The 21,378-nt window shown below is 47.8% G+C and overlaps 1 protein-coding gene across 5 annotated transcripts in view; it reads left to right on the top strand.

Moving 5' to 3' along the window:
- The window catches only part of pleca (plectin a), a 47,043-nt gene that overhangs the window by 13,225 nt on the left and 12,440 nt on the right, over positions 1-21,378 (top strand). For 3 of the 5 annotated variants that reach the window (XM_060043143.1, XM_060043142.1, XM_060043141.1), the window contains 25 exons: positions 671-786; positions 1,280-1,386; positions 1,640-1,759; positions 2,131-2,226; positions 2,686-2,813; positions 3,674-3,767; positions 4,221-4,375; positions 4,645-5,023; positions 5,666-5,743; positions 7,516-7,677; positions 7,973-8,077; positions 9,661-9,756; positions 9,886-10,011; positions 10,870-11,022; positions 12,417-12,571; positions 15,174-15,300; positions 15,648-15,831; positions 16,072-16,092; positions 17,075-17,232; positions 17,690-17,868; positions 18,355-18,493; positions 19,039-19,395; positions 19,736-19,819; positions 19,925-20,029; positions 20,189-20,287. In XM_060043143.1, the coding sequence (XP_059899126.1) occupies positions 671-786; positions 1,280-1,386; positions 1,640-1,759; positions 2,131-2,226; positions 2,686-2,813; positions 3,674-3,767; positions 4,221-4,375; positions 4,645-5,023; positions 5,666-5,743; positions 7,516-7,677; positions 7,973-8,077; positions 9,661-9,756; positions 9,886-10,011; positions 10,870-11,022; positions 12,417-12,571; positions 15,174-15,300; positions 15,648-15,831; positions 16,072-16,092; positions 17,075-17,232; positions 17,690-17,868; positions 18,355-18,493; positions 19,039-19,395; positions 19,736-19,819; positions 19,925-20,029; positions 20,189-20,287 (3,523 nt within the window). The remainder of the gene's footprint in view (positions 1-670; positions 787-1,279; positions 1,387-1,639; positions 1,760-2,130; positions 2,227-2,685; positions 2,814-3,673; positions 3,768-4,220; positions 4,376-4,644; positions 5,024-5,665; positions 5,744-7,515; positions 7,678-7,972; positions 8,078-9,660; positions 9,757-9,885; positions 10,012-10,869; positions 11,023-12,416; positions 12,572-15,173; positions 15,301-15,647; positions 15,832-16,071; positions 16,093-17,074; positions 17,233-17,689; positions 17,869-18,354; positions 18,494-19,038; positions 19,396-19,735; positions 19,820-19,924; positions 20,030-20,188; positions 20,288-21,378) is intronic. The other 2 variants (XM_060043145.1, XM_060043144.1) reach the window with 1 other exon arrangement.

Below are 21,378 nucleotides of genomic sequence, written 5' to 3'. Positions count from 1 at the left end.
ATCAGCAATGAGTTACCGGTCGTTGAGATGCCTGTATCTGCAGGTTATTGCAATTACAACCTTGGCAGCCGTGTGCATACCACAGGTTATTTTAATATTCAGCACTCAGGAGAGGAGAGACCGCTGCATGCTAACGTTGCACTGCGCTGCTAAAACAAGGCATCTGGAAGCATGACCCCGCCCACTTCTGGCACCGGGGGTCGAAAGGAATAACTTCCACTTCATGACTTGACATAATCGGTGGGAGGCGGCAGTCTGGGTCTGGGAGGGTGGAGCTAAAGTTCTGTGTTTAACCTCGAGATTGTTAAACTCAAGGTGAAGAATGCTTTCACTGCATTCTGTGGCGATGGATAATCACTGTCCAGTTTGGACTCTCGCAAACATAACAAGAAGCACATGGTGTTTACGCTAAATGGATTAAAGAAAGTATATCAAATGATGTTCTACGTTTTAATTAGATTTGTTTGTTTTGATCCCAGATGGGAAACTCTGGAAATTAATAATGTAATTTAATCTAATAAACTATCAAATTCAGAAGCAACTCATTACACTTCCAAAAACATCATACATGCTTTCAGAAACTCCACAACTTCACTGTACAGACCCCTGCCTGTTCCTCAGCTCTGTCTCTCTACTAACCATGGGTCTCTGTGTGCTGGTGTGTCTGCAGGCCGACGCTGATTGACATGAACAAGGTGTACCGCCAGTCCAACCAGGAGAACCTCGAACAGGCCTTCACCGTGGCCGAGCGAGACCTGGGGGTCACCAGGCTGCTGGACCCGGAGGGTGAGCCACATCGTCATCATCATCATCATCTTCATCATTCGTCCACCCAATATAATCCTAATGATTTAAGTCTTTAAGGGGTGCTTTTATCTGAGGTGGCTTACATTTAATTTAACTTGTGGATAGATATCATTAAGGAGCAGTAAGGGGTAATCTCGTTCAAGGATGCTACACGTAGGATCAAGGATGCTAAAGGTACACTGCAGACATTGGGATTGGATCCCAGTATCTTCTGGCTAGGAAATGCCCTAGCTGTTACATTATCCGCTATCGTCCGATATAGGGACAGGATAGAGGAGTGGCTAGGCCTTTGACTCCCAACAGAGGGTTCTTGAGTTGATTCCCTGCATCCTACATGCATAAACAATATGTCTCACCCCACCTGCTCCTTGCTATTATGTTTGTGGATTCACTTGAAGTCACTTTGGGTTAGAAGTGCCCAAAAAAGTCTCAGAACCATTGTGTAAATGTCGTGGGCGTTGTCGGTGACCAGATGTGGACGTGCCACACCCCGATGAGAAGTCCATCCTCACGTATGTCTCGTCCATCTACGACGTCATGCCCAGAGTTCCCAACGTCCAGGAGGGCATCAAGGCCAACGTGAGTACTGGTCCAGTCCATGAAAGGAACAAAGACATGGAACTATCTTGTCGTTTGTTATAGATGCCGGGTTTTTTCCAAAAGATAAAATCATGCTTCTTACGGAAACAAGCACTTTGCCAAGTCCATCCGTCCATATTTGAACTTAGTTTATGTTAGCCTAACCTATTTTAGCGTACCTCTAGCCTAGCCTAGCCTAGCCTAGCCTGTTCATCCATACACCTCCCCCCTCACGTGGTCCGCTGTGTTGCAGGAGCTGGAGCTGCGCTGGCAGGAGTACTACGAGCTGGTGACCGTGCTGCTTCAGTGGATCAGACACCACATCCTGGTGTTCGAGGAGCGCAAGTTCCCCGCCAGCTACGAGGAGATCGAGGTAGGGAGTCAGAGGGACACTTCCACAAATCTGTTGGGTGTAGATGTTTAATATCTGCTCCTAGGGCAGGGTAGTCAATTAGTTGTAGATGTTGATTTCAGTGTCTGCCACTAGGGCAGGGTAGTCGAGTCATTCAAGGGGTTTGAAAGGTTGTCTACCTAAAGGCATTTTAGACCCAGAAGTCTAGTCCACCACCTGCTCCTTGGGGACATGATAGGTTTAAAGTCACTGTAAGACGCTCTGGAAGTAACACTGTAAGTTTCTGCTCGATGGTGGGATAGTCGTATCATTTCCTTTTAGTTGAATGCCTGTGTTTTGACTGGATGGCGGTGGGGATGGTATTGACGGTACACATCTGTGTTGACCTCCAGGTTCTTTGGAGGCAGTTCCTGAAGTTCAAGGAGACTGAGCTGCCCGCCAAGGAGGCGGACAAGAACCGCTCCAAACACGTCTTCAACTCCTTTGAGGTCAGACTCTCCCTCCCACACTTTGATTGTTTTTTTCCCTCCCTCTTCTGTTTTTAGCAGCCCATCCCCAAAGGTTTTTAGGGTGACATTCCTAAAATAGTAAAAGTGTTTTTGCATCTTCTTGAAAGCACGCACACTTCTGGATATGTTGCCTTCAGTAACCCATCATCGTATCTCAGTCACTCATCATCATAAAGGGCTGCAGACTTGACGCCTGCAGCCTAAACTATAGTCATCCTTTCGCAATTTTCCTCTATCCTCTATCTGTCATAATGACATGTATCTAAATTCACTGTACTTTAAGGCCATGACATAAAACAAAAAAAATTGTTTCATGCTTATCGACGCGATGGCTCCTAATCCACGTCACCCCACAAGGGTTAAGTTAACAAATCTCGTATACAGTATGACGATCGCCAACACCCTCCAACATGGCCGTGTTTGTCCCCCCGTTTTCAGGGCGCGGTCAAGTCCGGCCACGTGAAGATCCCCCCGGGGTACCACCCCTTCGACGTGGAGAAGGAGTGGGGCCGCCTGCACGTGGCCATCCTGGAACGCGAGCGACTGCTGCGCACCGAGTTTGAGAGGTAGGGGTTCGGTTTGGGGGAGGGCCAATGTTATCGCGAAAAACGGTTGCCACGGCGATCCCTGCAAGGTCTTAAATAGACGCGCTTGTGCAACGGGCAGAAGAAACTCGAGGGAACCGCAATAAAATAAAATAAAAAGGGGAATCATGAAAAAAGCCGGCAGGCTTTGTGTGTGTGTGACCATGGCGATGATGACTCATATCCCATCGTACGTCTCACTTACCCAACAAAAAAAAACATTTATACTGGGCTGGCTTTGTGAGAGTGGAGAGAGTAGGAAACTAAATTAACGGTTTCCCTCCACCCCCGTGATCCAATGTCTAAGACCTCGCCCCCCCCACAAGACTCGCCCTGCGTCAAAGAAGCACTGAAAATAAATATCAATTTGTTCATGGTCATATGAGGATTGACTCGAGGTGGGTCTTCATGCTGGCGAGGGAGGGCACTCTGGAGAGGAGCAGGCATTCGAGATCTCTGGAGGTCTGGGGTTGGTGTTCAGCACCGTCGGCTAGTCCCTATCAACCGCCAGCCAGTTGACTCAGAGACTAGAGCCCACCGAGTCGTCGCCATGGCGTTCATGAACACAGGTTACGCGTTGACCCTTCGCTTCCACCAGAGGGCGTGAGTGCTCCAGTTGTAGCGTTTGTTCAAATAGAGAATGTGTGTTTATTGTGGAATGCAATTGGGAATCTGTGCCGGTTGTATGTATTTTTTTGTTCATCTGGATCTCCTAAATCAATGCAATCACCACAACGTTCTGTTTTCTTTCCTCCATTTCTTTCTTTTTTGCGAGTCGCTTTTTGTAGTTCTTCTTCCTTGTGAGATGCTGACCTTTGACCCTTTGCTCTCTCGCCCTGCAGGCTGGAGCGTCTCCAGAGGGTTGTCAGCAAGGTCCAGATGGAGTCTGGGGTGTGTGAGGAGCAGCTCAACCAGGTCGAAAGCCTGCTGCAAACGGTGGGTCTAACAACTTTCACAACCAGTAGTTATAGAAAATACCCTCTTAAACTAAGTGTTTAGTCTTACGGGTGTAATTGTAGCACAATGGATCATATGTTTTAAAGCTGAGACATTGACTCTAATTGCCTTTGATTCAATTCTAGTATAACAGTTGAGAAGACTTCTTTTGTTGGAGTTTGGCGCCCCCTATCGAAACAATGATGCATTACCTTTGGTTGGTTCGCTGGTTCAAGATGAACAGATTTTTTTCTAGCTGTTAGTTGTCCTATTTTGTAATTAGTCTGTGAGGAGAGAAAAAGGTGTGAGAATTGTGATTGAAGATAATTTAACTTTTATACATTTTTCAATGCTTTTAAAGGGATAAAACAAATCATGAAAAAAAATGGGTAGGAAACCAAGACTTAACCCTAGTAGCTGATGTTAAACGGCACATTCCCCTGTGTGTGTCAGGACATGAGGATGCTGAATGCAGGGAAGCCTGCTCAGCACACCGCTGAGATGGAGGCCGACCTGGAGAAAGCAGAGGGCATGATCCGGTTCCTCTTCAATGATGTTCAGTTGCTGAAGGATGGGCGCCATCTACAGGCTGAACAGATGTACCGCAGGTCTGTACAACACTATTAGCTTCCGTGTATTTGCTCGTACCCTACGAAGATGGTGAACGTATAATTCCTCAATAACGAATTTGCTATAAATAACAAAGATGAACAGATACAACACTCAACACGAGCCAAAGATCCTCAAACCAAATCTTAACTCAGTTGATCAAAGTTTGACGCTATTAACAAAAGTTGGACCCGATCGACCACATTTGACTCAAAAGCTCCACCCCTGTATTCCCCACCCTTCCTCACCCTTCCTCACCCCCCTCCAGGGTCTACCGACTCCACGAGCGCCTGGTGAACCTCCGCAGCGAGTACAACCTGCGCCTCAAGTCGGGCGTGACCCTCGCCCAGATCCCCATGACCCAGACCCAGATCCCCATGACCCAGACCCAGACCCAGACGCGCCTCACCCACTCCGCCCAGGTGCTCCAGCAGGCCCCGGTGAGCGTGCGGCCCGAGCTGGACGAGGTGACCCTGCGTTACGTCCAGGACCTGCTGGGCTGGGTGGAGGAGAACCAGGTCCGGGTGGACCAGGGCGAGTGGGGCTCGGACCTGCCCACCGTGGAGTCCCAGCTGGGCAGCCACCGGGGCCTCAACCACTCGGTGGAGGAGTTCCGCTCCAAGATCGAGAGGGCCAAGGCGGACGAGGTGAGGATCAAAATAACTAAAGTCTAACTTTAACTTTCAAAGTGATTTCGATCACGGCAACCTAGAGCCTAGAGTTAACCAAATGGATATCTTTCAGAGCCTACATTTAACCAAATAATTGTAAACAAGCCTCTAAACTTGACTTAAAACCGTGATTAAATGGAGCAGGGTACTGCATAGGCTTCAAGCCAAAAGTTACTGGTTTCAATGTCCGCAACGTAACCGACATCCTGGCATCCTTGATCAAAGAGGCCCTAAACCCAGCCTGCTCTTTGAGACGTGTCTCTGGACTCACTGTCATTCATTTTGAACCCAGAGCATCTGCTTAACGACTAAACAGTAAAATAGAGGTCTTTGAGCAGACTTTAATGACCTGTAAGATGGGTGCGACCATAAGTGAGAACATGAGTAAGTCTATAAAACCGCTCGACAGGTTGCAGTAGAGCAGCTTCGGATATGAGAAAGAGGTGCCAAAAAGAACGCAATGTTCTGATATTGTTCATTATTTCATGCATTCCCACATGCATACCTCCCCGCCAATCTGTCACTCTCAGGTGTCGTACAGAGCTGGTTGATTGAACTGGCTGATGGATTTGTTGTCATGTCCTCTGACGTGGTGGTGGTGGCTGTGTACCCATACAGGCCCAGGTGTCCCGCGTCAGCAAGGGGGCCTATCGCGACTACCTGGCCAAGCTGGAACTGCAGTACGGCAAGCTTCTGGTAGGTTCCACGCGACTCTATGGGACCCTTGACCCCTGACCCTTGACCCCTGTGTTGAGAACCGAGCAAACCTTTACCGAAGTCAAGGACGGATTAACATGACCACGGGCCCTGGACACAAACCAGCCATTGACCCCTACCAACACGCAAATACACGCACTAGGCCTTAAAAAAAAGGTAGAACGGCAGAACATGCAGTCTGTCAGCTTAATATCATGACTTTGAAAGCACCTAATGACTTCCTTCAACGAATTTCGTTAGTTTAAAATATAAAGAATTGTAAAATGTAAATTCCATGAGGCTGTTCGGTCAGAATCTGACGGATCATCAATAATAAGTAAAGCATGCGTAACTTTTAAAAAGGGAGACGTAAAGGAGATTTCTTTTATTTTTTTACACATGTAGCCTATAACATCTTTCACAGGTTTGTTACATTAAATTTATTTTTAACATCGCCCAACGTAAAATTAGGACATCTTATTTTTACCATAGGCCTACAATTGTAAGAGTAAAAACGCACCAAAGTTCATAGCAAAAAAAAATATATATATACGTATATCAAGGGCCCCCCCATTGGCCAGGACCCTGGACATGTGCCCACTTTGCCCATGCGGTAATCCGTCATTGACTGAAGTACATGTACAGCTACATGCACTTTTGGGTTCGTAGTACAGAACAATTTTGACGGTTGGTTTGCTGTTAACGCCTCCTTAAATTCAGGGGGGATTACGCCGGAAGGTTCTGGCTCAAAGTACTTATGACAAGATACCGGGTTACAACAGTGTTTTGGCCGTCAACATACAAATGTTTGGCAACCAGAACACTTTTCTGCAGGTTCCAACGTATCCAAATATCTCGGCCAACATCTTTACAAGTATTCTGGTGATTCAACACCAGTACAACCGTATGGGTGTCAACCAAATAACCTTTAAAACAAAATACCCATAATCCCCCTCTGATTCACACCTGCTTTCGCCTTTTAGGTCTATTAATTATCCCCGCTGTGTGGTCTTGTAATACAAAGTTGATCCTAACCTTCAATCAAAGTATACATCTACATTTACATTTAGCAGACGATTTTATCCAAAGCGACTTACAATTGTCAGAAGACAGAGAAAAAATATATCACTGTCGGTACAGAAAGGATGTTCATAGAACCAAGTGCCAAGCACTAACAAAATTGTTATTTTGTACAATTGTACAAAACGTTACAATTGTAAAGTACACCTTCTTCTTCACGTCCTAGGAACCCATGTACATTAACAACCTTGTTGCACAGCCTGATAATAAAACCCTCACCCAGAGGACAGTGTTTCCCCCAGTAAATGTCTTAGTCAAGGTGATCAAGGAGGCGGGGCGGGGGGGGCGTTTCAATTCAATTCAAAAAGCTTTATGGCACGACCATTGTTGTGAACAGTATTACCGATGCATTATTGATCTTTATTTTTTACACCTGATGGAAGTATGTTTTCTTTCCCTACGAGAGTTTCTACTTTGTTAATGCATAATAATTAAAAAAATAATAATAAAAAAAATTAAATAAAGAATTATATATATATTTTTTTTATATACATTGGTAGTCAAGGCCAGGCCCTATTGTTGTTAAGGCGGCCGCCTTAACAACACTGTGCTGGGGGAAACACTGGAGGATGTGATCTCTGTGGGTGTGGACGTGACGTGTGACCACGTGACCTGCGACCTTTGACCTGTGACCGTGTGACCGTGTGACCGTGTGACCTGTGACAATGCGACTGTGTGGTTCCCCCAACCAGAACTCGTCCAAGTCCCGCCTGCGGAACCTGGACCAGCTGCACGCCTTCGTGCTGGCCGCCACCAAGGAGCTGATGTGGCTCAACGAGAAGGAGGAGGAGGAGGTGACCTACGACTGGAGCGAACGCAACACCAACATGACCGCCAAGAAGGACAACTACTCGGTACGTTGGGTCCCCTATATCATCTAATGTGGAATTCATAGAGTCTGTAAATTATTTTTATACGATATTTGAATCATGGATGTGTTAACCGATGGCATCGATCTATTGATAAATCCTCAGAGATTACATAATTTGGAGTAATATACGTATTAACTTTTTTTTCTTTTCCAATTTTGCAGCTCAAATTTGATACCATTGTGATTGTCTGTTGGTATAATGGAAATTTAGATACCGCTTATTCAATATGCGTCATGGAGCATGGATTCCTGAACCTTGTGGTTGTGTGTTGCCGCAGGGTTTGATGCGAGAGCTGGAGTCCAGGGAGAAGAAGATGAACCTGGTCCAGGCTTCTGGGGACAAGCTGCTGAGAGACGGGCACCCGGCCAAGAAGACTGTGGAGGTAGGCCCTGCTAGAGGAGAGAGGAGGGGACTGTGGAGGTAGGCCCTGCTAGAGGAGAGAGGAGGGGACTGTGGAGGTAGGCCCTGCTAGAGGAGAGAGGAGGGGACTGGAGGTAGGCCCTGCTAGAGGAGAGAGGAGGGGACTGTGGAGGTAGGCCCTGCTAGAGGAGAGAGGAGGGGACTGTGGAGGTAGGCCCTGCTAGAGGAGAGAGGAGGGGACTGTGGAGGTAGGCCCTGCTAGAGGAGAGAGGAGGGGACTGTGGAGGTAGGCCCTGCTAGAGGAGAGAGGAGGGGACTGTGGAGGTAGGCCCTGCTAGAGGAGAGAGGAGGGGACTGGAGGTAGGCCCTGCTAGAGGAGAGAGGAGGGGACTGTGGAGGTAGGCCCTGCCAGAGGAGAGAGGAGGGGACTGTGGAGGTAGGCCCTGCCAGAGGAGAGAGGAGGGGACTGGAGGTAGGCCCTGCCAGAGGAGAGAGGAGGGGACTGTGGAGGTAGGCCCTGCTAGAGGAGAGAGGAGGGGACTGTGGAGGTAGGCCCTGCTAGAGGAGAGAGGAGGGGACTGTGGAGGTAGGCCCTGCTAGAGGAGAGAGGAGGGGACTGGAGGTAGGCCCTGCTAGAGGAGAGAGGAGGGGACTGTGGAGGTAGGCCCTGCTAGAGGAGAGAGGAGGGGACTGGAGGTAGGCCCTGCTAGAGGAGAGAGGAGGGGACTGGAGGTAGGCCCTGCTAGAGGAGAGAGGAGGGGACTGTGGAGGTAGGCCCTGCTAGAGGAGAGAGGAGGGGACTGGAGGTAGGCCCTGCTAGAGGAGAGAGGAGGGGACTGTGGAGGTAGGCCCTGCTAGAGGAGAGAGGAGGGGACTGGAGGTAGGCCCTGCTAGAGGAGAGAGGAGGGGACTGTGGAGGTAGGCCCTGCTAGAGGAGAGAGGAGGGGACTGTGGAGGTAGGCCCTGCCAGAGGAGAGAGGAGGGGACTGTGGAGGTAGGCCCTGCTAGAGGAGAGAGGAGGGGACTGTGGTTGGGCTTAAGGAGAAAAGAGTTGAATGGACCACAGCATTTAACGAGAGCATTTAAAGTTCATAGAATTATATATATATATATATTTTTATAATTATGCTAGACTTTACTAGGTTGATTTGTATGAATCCCCTGGTTAATTTAAAGCAAAAGTCAACTGGTTTTACATGTGGCTCAACCATCTCTTTCTGCTCCTCCTCCTCCTCTTCCTCCTCTTTTTCCTCCACTCTCCTCCTCTCCCTCCTTCACACCATCCTCCTCCCTCTTCCACCTCTTCCTCCTCTTTTCCCTATTTTTCCACCACTCTCCTCCTCTCTATCCTTCCCACCTTCCTCCTCCCTCTTCCACCTCCTCCTCCTCCTTCTCCTCCTTCTCCTCTCTCTCCCCCTCCTCCCTCTTCCTCTCCTCCTCCCCCCTCTCTCTTTCTCTCCTCCTTCCCCCTCTCCTCCACCTTATCACTTCCTCCTCTCCTCCTCCTCCCCCCCTCTATCTTCCTCTCCCCTCTCCCCCTCTCCGTCCTTCCCACCTCCCTCCTCCTCCTCCTCCTCCTCCTCCTCCCCCTCCTCTCTCCCCCAGGCCTTCACGGCGGCCCTACAGACTCAGTGGAGCTGGATCCTGCAGCTGTGCTGCTGCCTGGAGACCCACCTGAAGGAGAACGGCGCCTACTTCCAGGTTCGTCCTTCACCTTCCAAACTCCCTCCCTGCTCGGCCTTCTTCACTGTACAAATCAACATGTCAACCCCTTCATTCCTTCACTCACTTTGACTCGCCCACTCCCCCCTCTCTCTCTCTCTCTCCCAGTTCTTCGCTGACGTCAAGGAGGCGGAGGAGAGGATGAAGAAGATCCAGGAGACGATGAAGAGGAAGTACACGTGCGACCGCACCATCACCGTCACACGCCTGGAGGACCTGCTGCAGGACGCAGTGGTAGGGCCTGTTCACACACTACTGTACACTCTATTGTACTGTAAACTCTACTGTACGCTCTACTGTAAGGACTCTACTGTACACTAAACTCTACTGTACACTCTACTGTAAGGGCTCTACTATACACTCTACTGTAGAGACCATACTGTACATTCTACTGTAGAGACTCTACTGTACACTCTACTGTACACTCTACTGTAGAGACTCTACTGTACACTCTTGTGTACACTCTATTGTACTGTAAACTCTACTGTAGAGACTATACTGTACACTCTACTGTACACTTTATTGTACTGTAAACTCTTGTACACTCTATTGTACTGTAAACTCTACTGTAGAGACTATACTGTACTGTAGAAACATCTATTGTAAACTATACAGTACACTCCACTATACACCCAACTGTATAGACTCTGCTGTAGAGACTCCGTACACTCTAATGTGCACTCTGACCTGCCATCATTCTCTTACATCCCACTGGTAAGCTGTCGGTTACATAGTTAGTGTGTAAACCTGTCAATCACCTGTGTTCATCACCTTGTTCATCTTCATCTTACGTCACATCGATAAATCATTCATCTGTCATCGACCTTACCCTTTCGTCATTAACTTTAAGCCATTTGGCTGTCAGGTCTTGTTTAAACGGGTGCCCACAAGGCTAAAGTGACCCTTCTCATTGTAAAAATTCAGTTTAAAATTACCCTTAGACATGCAACCACTTAGCTGCTGAGGTCGGAACCCAATCGCGCATCTTGCCAACATTGATCTGAAGGCGTATCAAAGTGGCGCCGCCCGCCCAGTCTGGGGTTTGTCAGCCTCTAACCACCGCCCTGGTGCGTCCTGTCTTGTCCCCGGCAGGACGAGCGGGAGCAGCTGAAGGAGTTCGGGACCCACCTGGAGGGCCTGAGCCGCCGCGCCAAGAACGTGGTTCAGCTGCGGCCCCGCAACCCGGCCACGCCCCTGAAGGGCAAGCTGCCCGTCCAGGCCGTGTGCGACTTCAAGCAGCTGGAGGTGAGGACTGACTGACGGACACACGGACAGGCTGGTGTCGCGCCCGAGCAGACGGAGAGGCAGGACACTGAGAGTTTGAGCCGTGTCGTGTTATGTTATGTACCCCTACCGATGTAGGAAGGAGGGATCGGCCGACAAGCCGACATTGACGTTTACATTGAGAGCATTTGGCAGACGCTTTGAGCCAAAGCGGCTTACAATAAGTACATCAGTCAAAAAAGAAAGATTTGTCAGAAGAGAAACAACAACATATCACTGCTCGTACAGTAAGGATGTTTATAGAACCAAGTGCGGAGCACCAACAATCACTAGGCTAACCCATTCCACGTATAAAACAAAGATAGCTAGGATAAGATAAGAAGTACTATTTTTAAGTCCCAGGACTTGCAACATACAGCAAGCCTACCCAGTGGACTGAACTCATTGCTGGTCTCAGAGCTGTCATGTGTCGTACCATGTGTGTGGGGGGGGGGGGGGGGGGGGGGGGTGAAACCAAAGGCGGGGCTGAAACCAAAGTCGCTATAGGGACGATGGGGGGGGGTGTTTGTAGTCAGGTTGGGTTGGGCTCGACTCCCAACTGAAAGGTACTCGGTTCAAACCCAGATAACACGCAGTCCCACCGCGAGCTGGAGGTGCAGACTCTTACCTGTTGGGGATGGAGAAGTGAGCATGACTCTATGGATATGCCGTCGCCCTCCTCCCACTTTGAGTTCAAGAACGGTCAGCCAGGGTTTTATTTCATTGAAGCCTCATGTTTCGAGAGGGCTGGGATCAAATTCCCAAAGCTGGAATCTTGAGTTGATAATCGGGTTATTGTTCTTTGGAGTCCTCTCTTTAACTTCCTGTCACAAATCACGACTGTTGTGGCAGCCCTGACGCGCCCAAGCAACCTTACTATCTTTGGAAGTCCGCCATATCTGGGGAAGACCGGAATGTTCCTCCACTAAAGCTCTCACTTTGCCTTAATGTCACAAACTCAAGAACATTATAGACCGCATGCTAGCTGCCCTAGATTTCTATAGTTTATATAGTTAGGTCTAGTAATGGATCTGTACACTGTGCTAAGATCAATACCATGCATGTGTTACCTGCTAGAATAGTGAACGGCCAGGCAAGGCTTTTCATAGTATTCTGTGACTAGATCTGGCCAACCACTATTTCCTTGTCTTTCTTGTTTGTTATCAACAGATTTGGCACAATAACTGGGAGGATGGGAGGCATGTTTTTCCACAGAAACCCAACCCCTGACCACAATAACAATGTCTGAACCTGCGCTAATTGCCTTAAACATTCCTCCTCGTTATCAGTGTGTAACTTCTCCGCCGCAGCACAAGACCTGTTCTTACAGCGCTGACCTCTGTTGTTGTTGTTGTTGCTGTCCCTTGCCCTCCCAGATCACGGTCCACCGGGGCGATGAGTGCGCCCTGCTGGACAATTCCCAGCCCCACAAGTGGAGGGTTCTCAACGAGAAGGGAAGCGAGGCGGTGGTCCCCTCCATCTGCTTCCTGGTCCCACCCACCAATAAGGAGGCTGTGAGCAGTGTTGCCGGGTAAGGCTGGGGAAACTCCAACTGCCATGAAAACACCAACATTCCATACCGTCGCCAGATTCTGATACCGTGCAATTAGGCATATTGTGAATTAAAATGATCTTATTTTCCAAGTGTCTTTCTTAGGACAGATCTCTACTTTAGACTGCACTGTTCATACTACTGTATATATATATATATATATATATATATATATATATATATATATATATATATTGTGCACTCTACTATACTCTCTCTTAATATACACTTCATTAACACTCTAATGTACACTATATTTATACACTCTATTGACACTCTAATGCACACTCTATTGACACTCTAATGCACACTCTAATGTGCACTCTATTAACACTCTAATGCACACTCTATTGACACTCTAATGTGCACTCTATTGACACTCTAATGTGCACTCTATTTACACTCTAATGTGCACTCTATTGACACTCTAATGCGCACTCTATTGACACTCTAATGCACACTCTATTGACACTCTAATGTGCACTCTATTAACACTCTAATGCACACTCTAATGTGCACTCTATTAACACTCTAATGCGCACTCTAATTTGCACTCTATTAACACTCTAATGCGCACTCTATTGACACTCTAATGTGCACTCTATGAACACTCTAATGTGCACTCTATTGACACTCTAATGTGCACTCTATGAACACTCTAATGCACACTCTATTGACACTCTAATGTGCACTCTATGAACCCTCTAATGTGCAATCTATTTAAACTCTGTTCACCCACTCCACTGCAGTGCCCGCAGTGTCCTGGCAGATGTCTAGTTAGATCATGATAAAGCCTTAAGGACTCTTAAGGACAAAAGCCCCAAAAACAGGCACAACAGCTGAGCCGAAAGCCCCAAAGGGAAGACGAGACGCAGGAAATACAATGTCGAGGTTGAATTACCACAGTTAAACACTCAAGACAGATCATGTAGCTAATCATTTGAGCTAGGTTTTAATTGCAGTCGACGCCCGTGGCACCAGGCCCATTAGCTCCTGGCTGAATCGTTATCATCCTTGAAAACATCGTCAGTGGTCACAAACGCATTGTGTAACTGTGTGTTTGGGTGTACTGTGGCTATGGGCGTCTACAGTGTTGACTGAGGGAAAGAAAGGGAAAGCGTGTGATCTCGTGCATGCTTTGGATTGAATGATTTACTTTGATTCTCTGCATGTATTATAATAATAATAATAGAGCTGTCAAGCGATTAAAATATTTAATCGTGATTAATCGCATTAATGTCATAGTTAACTCACGATTAATCGCGATTAATCGCAAATTCTTTTTCTATGCTAAATATCCCTTGATTTTTTTGTCCCATAATTCTTCTCATTTTAATTCTCTTATAAACATGGTGAAGTGCATCGGCTTGCCTTGTGCAAATGATTTTTTATTTATAACAACATTGGCATATACTGATCAAAACAGGACGATACAAAAAAGAGCCTGTAGTGCAATTAAACGACTGCTTTGAACAAATGTCATTTGAACATAGCAGTCAGGCTACTGCTTCTTTGTTTTGAGCCAAAGAAATTTTTTATTTATTTTTTTTTATTTTTTTTTAAATGAAACAATTGCGTTAATCGCGCGATAATTTTTTTAACGCCGTTAAAATTGGTTTGTGTTAACGCCGTTAATAACGCGTTTAACTGACAGCTCTAAATAATAATAATAATAATAATAATAATTCATTTTATTTGATGGCGCCCTTCATAGCACTCAAGGTCACCTTTCAGGGCAGTGTTTAAAAAACAAAATCAACAATCATAAAAAACACAAGAACAAGATGCATTGAAACAATTTACACAAGTGGGGTGGAATGGGTGGGAGACAATGATTTAGATTGAATATGTCAGTTTAAAAAGATGTGTTTTTAGACGGGACTTAAAAGTGGAGAGAGTGTCAGAGTTGCGAATGTCAGGTGGGAGGGTGTTCCAGAGGTGGGGGGCAGATCGGCTGAATGCCTGGACCCCATGGTGACCAGGCGGGCGGGGGGGTACAGTGAGATGAATGGAAGAGGAGGACCGGAGAGTGCGGGTGGGTGTGTTGGTGTGCAGGAGTTCACAGATGTATGGAGGGGCGAGGTTGTGGAGGGCCTTGAAGGTGAGGAGCAGAATCTTGAAATGGATGCGGGTTTTGACCGGGAGCCAGTGAAGCTGCTGAAGGACAGGAGTGATGTGATTAATGGAGGGGGTTCTGGGGATGATGCGAGCGGCAGAGTTCTGGACCAGTTGAAGCTTACGGATGGACTTGAGGGGGATACCAAAGAGGAGGGGGTTACAGTAATCGATGCGGGAAGTGACCAGGGTGTGAACAAGGATGGCTGTGCTATGGGGTGTGAGGGATTGTGAGGTAGCATTGCTTGAGTCTGTGTATGAACTTATACGTTTGTTGTAAACAGCCTGCGACCGAATAATTAATAAAGACCCATTAAGTACAGAACACAATTTAACTTGACCTAAAGTGGGGGTTGGATTTTCAGCCGAAAGGGTTCGCAGGTTTGATTCCCAGTGTTCACTATCTACCTGTATGGGTGCTCCTCAGTGCCATAACTCTTACCCTGAACACCCCTGTCTCTCACAGCCTGGACGGCAACCTGCAAAAGATGCTGACCATGTGGCAGACCATGCATGTGGACATGAAGAGCCTGTTGTCATGGCAATACCTGACGAGAGACATCAACATCATCAACACCTGGAACATCACCATGGTAATAAAAACGACAACAGAACCATTTGATAGAGACTCACTCAATGAATGCGCTAAAGAGATAATTAATTACATATTCTGGCCCCTTACATTGAATGCCTTGATCAAAAATATAATTATACTGATGCATGGAAAATGTTTGTAGATGCGCCTCTTCCTAAACTCTTCTCTCTTCATCTCTCCTATCCTTCGTCTCCTCCCTTCCTTCTCTATCCACTCCTCCTCTCAACCCTCCATTCCTCCTCTCCTCTCTCCATCCCCTCCCTCACTCCACCTCTCCCCTCCCTCCCTCCCTCCCCCCTCCCTCCCCCCCCCCCCCCCCCCCCCCCCCCCCCTCCCTCGGTCCAGTTCAAGACCTTGAAGGTGGAGGAGTACCGCCTGGCCCTGAGGAACCTGGAGCTCCACTACCAGGCCTTCCTGCTGGACAGCCAGGACTCCCAGATGTTCGGAGCGGAGGACCGCATGCAGGTGGAGGGCGGCTACAACAAGGCCAACCAGCGATACAACTCCCTGGTCACCTCCGTGGAGCAAGGTGTGTTCCGCTTAACCCCGCCCCCCCCCACAGCCACCCCCCTCCACCAAACCCCCGCAAAACAAGCACTCCCCAACCCAAGGCTTCGTTTGTTAGCCGCCACATTATTATGATTTATTTGTTCGTTATTTAAATGCCGGCTGTTCACGGCTGACCTGTTTGCGTCGGTCATCCTCATAAGGCCAACCAGCTGGTTTGTTTTTTTGCTGCCACTGTTTGACCGTTTGATTCACGTTGCAGGCTATGTGCCAGCAGTGGGAGGTAAGGTATCACTTTGGCTTGTTTCATGGTTTGATTTGGCTGAGCCGCCGTGTGCATTGTTTGAACTTGCATTTTCGTTTTGTTCGTGACTTCGTCATGATAATCAATAATCATCCCCGTCCTCGTCCTAAGAGTAATACCCGCCTCCGTCCTAATCCTCTGTTGTTGATTCTGCCGTTCTGTCGTTGCATTCCTGTTATCAGAAGCATGGTTTTATGTTCCAAAATCAATGTCAATGATTATGCCAATCAGTGTCAAAACAGTGTTGGATTGATACTTGATGTGCAGCGAGTTCTGCATGAATCAGTGTGTTTCCTACCAACGCCGTGTGTGTGTTAATGTTGAAGTTTGAACGTTTACTGTTTGATTAAACCTCCACTCACTAATCAAGACACCCTGATCACACCTGGGCCTTCAGAAAACATTTATAATCATTTCTGACTCTGATTAATGTCCAATTACACACAATTCCCCTTGAAGGGTTTCATTGTCGAACAGGGAATCAAACTTATATTTTTCTTAAAATTAATAAAAATAAAAATAATTACATCTCATCTCATCTTCGTCCGCTTATCCGGGGTCGGGTCGCGGGGGGAGCAGCTCAAGCATATTAAACAATAATGATAGAACGTAAAGCATTTCTTTGGCTTTCGGTTGTCCTACTGGATTGCTTGGATCTTTATATTTAGATCAATATCAACATTTAATGAATTTACAGTTATTTGTAAATATCCCTTCTGCAATGAAACTCTTCATCGCTGACCCTTCCCTGTCCCATTACTACAACAACATCAACAACAACAACAACAAAATCAACCACTACAAACACAGTCAGTAATTCCTAACCACACCTCCACGCACACCCTCACTCTTATCCACACCCACTCCACCGTCGGTCGACAGACACACACTCACACCCTGTGTCTCCCCCCCCCCTCCTCCCCCCTCCCCCCCTCCCCCCTCCACCCCCTCCCCCGAGCAGGTGAACAGGAGGAGTCCTTCTGCAAGGTGTACCTGACCCGCATCAAAGACCTCCGGCTTCGGCTGGAGGGCTGTGAGCACCGCACCGTCACCCGCCTCCGCCAGCCCGTGGACAAGGAGCCCCTGAAGGCCTGCGCCCTCAAGACCGCCGAGCAGATGGTGAGAACGACGTCCCCCCCCCGGGTGATGTCATCACCGGGGGACGGGGCCCAAGCATTAAATAATGCTTTTCTAGGAGACACTTGTACTGTGATGTGATGTACACACAAGCATGAAACAAATTGATGCCATTGTCAAGGATAACGGTTTAAAAAAGTGAGTGAAGTGCTTTTAAAAAGGCAGGTGTGAAGGAATGCGTGTCTTGAACTCAAGCAAGTTAGTTACTTAAACTCAAGCGAGTTAAGCTACAAAATGTGATAAAGGGGTTCAATGTATCATGCCTTTAGAAGTCTGTGTGTGTGTGTCCCTCTGTGTCTGTCTGTCTGTCCGTCGGTGGCTGTGTATGTGTCTGTGTCTGTGTTTGTGGGTGTGGGTGTGTGTGGGTGGGGTATGCATGCTCTTACTTACTACTATAAATACAACTTAAAGAACTCTTGGGCTCACGTGTCGTCCACAGAAAGTCCAGTCGGAGCTGGAGGGTCTGAGGAAGGAGCTGAGCGGCGTGACGGAGAAGACGGAGGAGGTGCTGGCGTCCCCCCAGGAGGGCAGCACCGCCCCCCTGCTGCGCTCCGAGCTCGACTTCACCCTCAACAAGATGGAGCACGTCTACAGCCTGTCCTCCGTCTACCTGGACAAGTAAGGGCCTGATCTCCACCTCCTCCATCACCTCCGCCCTCACCTCCTCTCTCACCTCCTCTGTCACCTCCTCCCTCACCTCCTCCGTCACCTCCTCCGTCACCTCCTCCGTCACCTCCTCCGTCACCTCCTCTCTCACCTCCTCTGTCACCTCCTCCGCCACCTCCTCCGCCACCTCCTCCGTCACCTCCTCCGTCACCTCCTCCCTCACCTCCTCTCTCACCTCCTCCGTCATCTCCTCCCTCACCTCCTCTGTCACCTCCTCCCTCACCTCCTCTGTCACCTCCTCCCTCACCTCCTCCCTCACCTCCTCTCTCACCTCCTCTGTCACCTCCTGCCACCCACCTACTCACTCACTATTATGCACCCACCGACTCACACCTTAGATGCCTTACACCCAGATACAACTCGAACTATTTCCCAGGAATGACAACAAAAAATCAGGGTGAACGGTTGTTGACAAGCGTGTGCATGTGCCCCCCTCAGGCTGAAGACCATCGACGTGGTGATACGAAACACCAAGGACGCCGAAGACACGCTGAAGACCTACGAGACGCGGCTGCGTGACGTCAACAAGGTTCCCACCGACAAGAAGGAGGTGGAGAACTACCGCAGCCAGCTCAAGGTACGAGGAGGAGGCTCTTTGTTTATCTCATTCATCTGGTTTATGGAGGACATAATCAAGAGGATCAAGTTTACACATGTAATTAGGCTTGATGGCCTACTTTGATAGCCTCGTCGCAACCTTTGAAGAGTCTCTGTTAACTCATAGCAATACCTAACCATAGCAGCATTATTTCAAAATGTGTTATTCAAATCTTTACGTAAAACCGTACTGGGGCCATCAGTCCCCAGTATGCTTCAGGCCACGAAGCTCAGCGCCACTATGCTAGCAGTGACTAGCATCGATATGCTAGTTAGCATCACTATGCTAGTGGCCATTATCCTATAGGGATGCTAGCCCACACTAATTCTAACACCATGGCGCTTAAAGCCACGATGCTCAGCGCCACTGTGCTAGCAGTGACTATGCTAGCAGTAACTACACTAGCAGTGACTACGCTAGCATGTCTATTCTAGCGGCCACTTTGCTAGCAGCTGCCCCTTGCAGTAGCACCATTACCACCATCATCCTCCACCTCTTCCTCACCCACCACCTCCTCCTTACAGAAAATGCGTGGGGAGGCGGAGGAGGACCAGGGGGTGTTTGACCGCCTGCAGGACGAGCTGAAGAAGGCGGGCGGCATCAACGAGCGCATGACGCGCGTGCACAGCGAGCGCGACGCCGACCTGGAGCACTACCGCCACCTGGTGGGCGGCCTGCTGGAGCGCTGGCAGGCCGTGTTCGTGCAGATGGACCTGAGGCAGCGGGAGCTGGAGCTGCTGGGCCGCCAGATGCGCTCGTACCACGGCAGCTACGAGGAGCTGATGGTGTGGCTCCGCGAGGCCAAGCAGAGGCAGGAGGACATCCAGGCCCTGCCCATCGGAGACGGCAAGGCCCTGGGCCAGCAGCTCAAGCAGGAGAAGGTAGTTTGTTTGGATGTTGTAGCCCAGCGCATTTAAATGTTGCAGCCTAGCTCGTTTTCTACGGTGTAGCCTAGCTTATTTAACTGTAGCTAGCAGCTGCAGTAGGCGGTAGCATGGTGGTCCTGTGTGTCTCAACTGGTAGAGCAAGGGGGGTAACACTGCCACGGTCAGGGGTTGGATTTCCACTTGGATGGCTAATGGTAAGAATGTAGGCACTCGTTAGTACCTTAAGAAACTGGATAAACGCTTCCTCCAAATTAACAGATATCCTTTCAAAGCAAATTTGAGAGAAACCTAACTCATGTAACCTGTAAAAACATATTTTTGTTGTTGGTTACAGATACTCCAGGAGGAGATTGAAACCAACAAAGACAAAATAGAAGATTGCCAGAAATATGCTAAAGCATACATCGATGCAGTCAAGGTATGGACCAATCATGTTGTTTTTATCATTCTTATATAACGAAACACCACTCTCCCCATTGTTTCCTGAGTTTATGGGTTAATACTGTTGGGTTCACTTCTATAGGACTATGAACTTCAGGTGGTGACCTATAAAGCTATGCAGGATCCCATCGCTTCTCCCCTGAAGAAGACCAAGATGGAGTCTGCCTCTGATGACATCATCCAAGAGGTCAGTCATCGTGGCGACATTCATTTGCGCTTTCGTATATTGTTCACTTCCATGGTTGATACTTCTGTATGTGTTTCTGAAGTGTTTCGAACAAATGCCAAGATTTCGGTTTGAACATCGAGGTCTGAGACGTGTGTTTTCCCGCCTTTTGTCCTCCAGTACGTCACCCTGCGGACCCGCTACAGCGAACTGATGACGCTCAATAGCCAGTACATCCTGTTCATCATCAATACACAGCGCCGCCTAGAGGACGAGGAGGTAACGACACCCCGTCACGCTGAACACTGGCAGCTAAATGTTCAAATGTGTTAATCCATTAAAAAGAGAAGAGATAAGAAATAATAATCAATGTGAAATAAAGTTATATGGAAGTAAGGAATGAATATGGAAATATAATACAATTCCACGAGACCTATCATTTATAATGATTTGCAACACTCCTTGATTGGGGAGCCTTCAGGGTCACAGCGCATCCACTGAGCCCTTCTGCTGTGTGTCCTCCGTGACCGTTAGCTGTTTTTTGTTCAACCCTTTTGTCTCCACAGCAGTCCTTTAGAGAGTGACCAAACTCTGGAAGATTGTATAATTGATATGTAATGAATAGCATTGTCTCTAATGAATGGATAGTCCTCATTGTTCATAGTCATCATCTTGTGTGGTCATTGGGATTCATTGACATTCATTTGAGGCAATAATAATACAAAAATGAAACTTCTATGAAATTTCAGTATTTGGTTACTCTTTAAAGTATAGGTGTCGAGGCTTCTCTTCAAATGTACTTGTACCTTACTGATGAGCCTTTCAGTTACCCCCCTCTCCTCTACTTTCTAACATGGTATCTTCTTTGCTTCCCTTGCTTGCCAGTGCTTTGTCATGATGAATGTTAGTCATGTTTGGGCGCTAAAGACATGAGTAAACCCCTAAGCGGCAGGTATTAACAAAATAAAAGCCCTCTACCATCTTTCTCTGCATCAGACCTGCGGTCCCTGTTCGAAGAGAAGGTTGGGGATTCAAAGGAGCCTATCTGAATAATAAATATATATTTATAAATATATATACAGTATATATTTAGGGTTACTGCAAGAACATGCTCTGTAACAATTGGCTGACATTTTTTTTACTTCTTGTCTTCTATCATTAGATAGAAGACCATTCGACCATCCATTTACCTGCTTGCTACTTTATTTGTATAAAGTAGGATAGGTTCCGGTGAATTCTAAATCTTCCCTTTAGGAATTCCATATACTGAAAATACACTGAACCATCCATACTCGCATCTCTTGAAGTTTACCTAATCCACCAAACCATCTGTGACGTCATGTCATGTGTATTATATTATATACCTGCTA

The sequence above is a fragment of the Gadus macrocephalus genome, chromosome 22 (assembly GCF_031168955.1).
Source record: "Gadus macrocephalus chromosome 22, ASM3116895v1".
Taxonomy (NCBI): domain Eukaryota; kingdom Metazoa; phylum Chordata; class Actinopteri; order Gadiformes; family Gadidae; genus Gadus; species Gadus macrocephalus.
The sequence above is the reverse complement of the archived record's forward strand: the minus strand, read 5'-3'. Positions and strand labels throughout refer to the sequence as shown.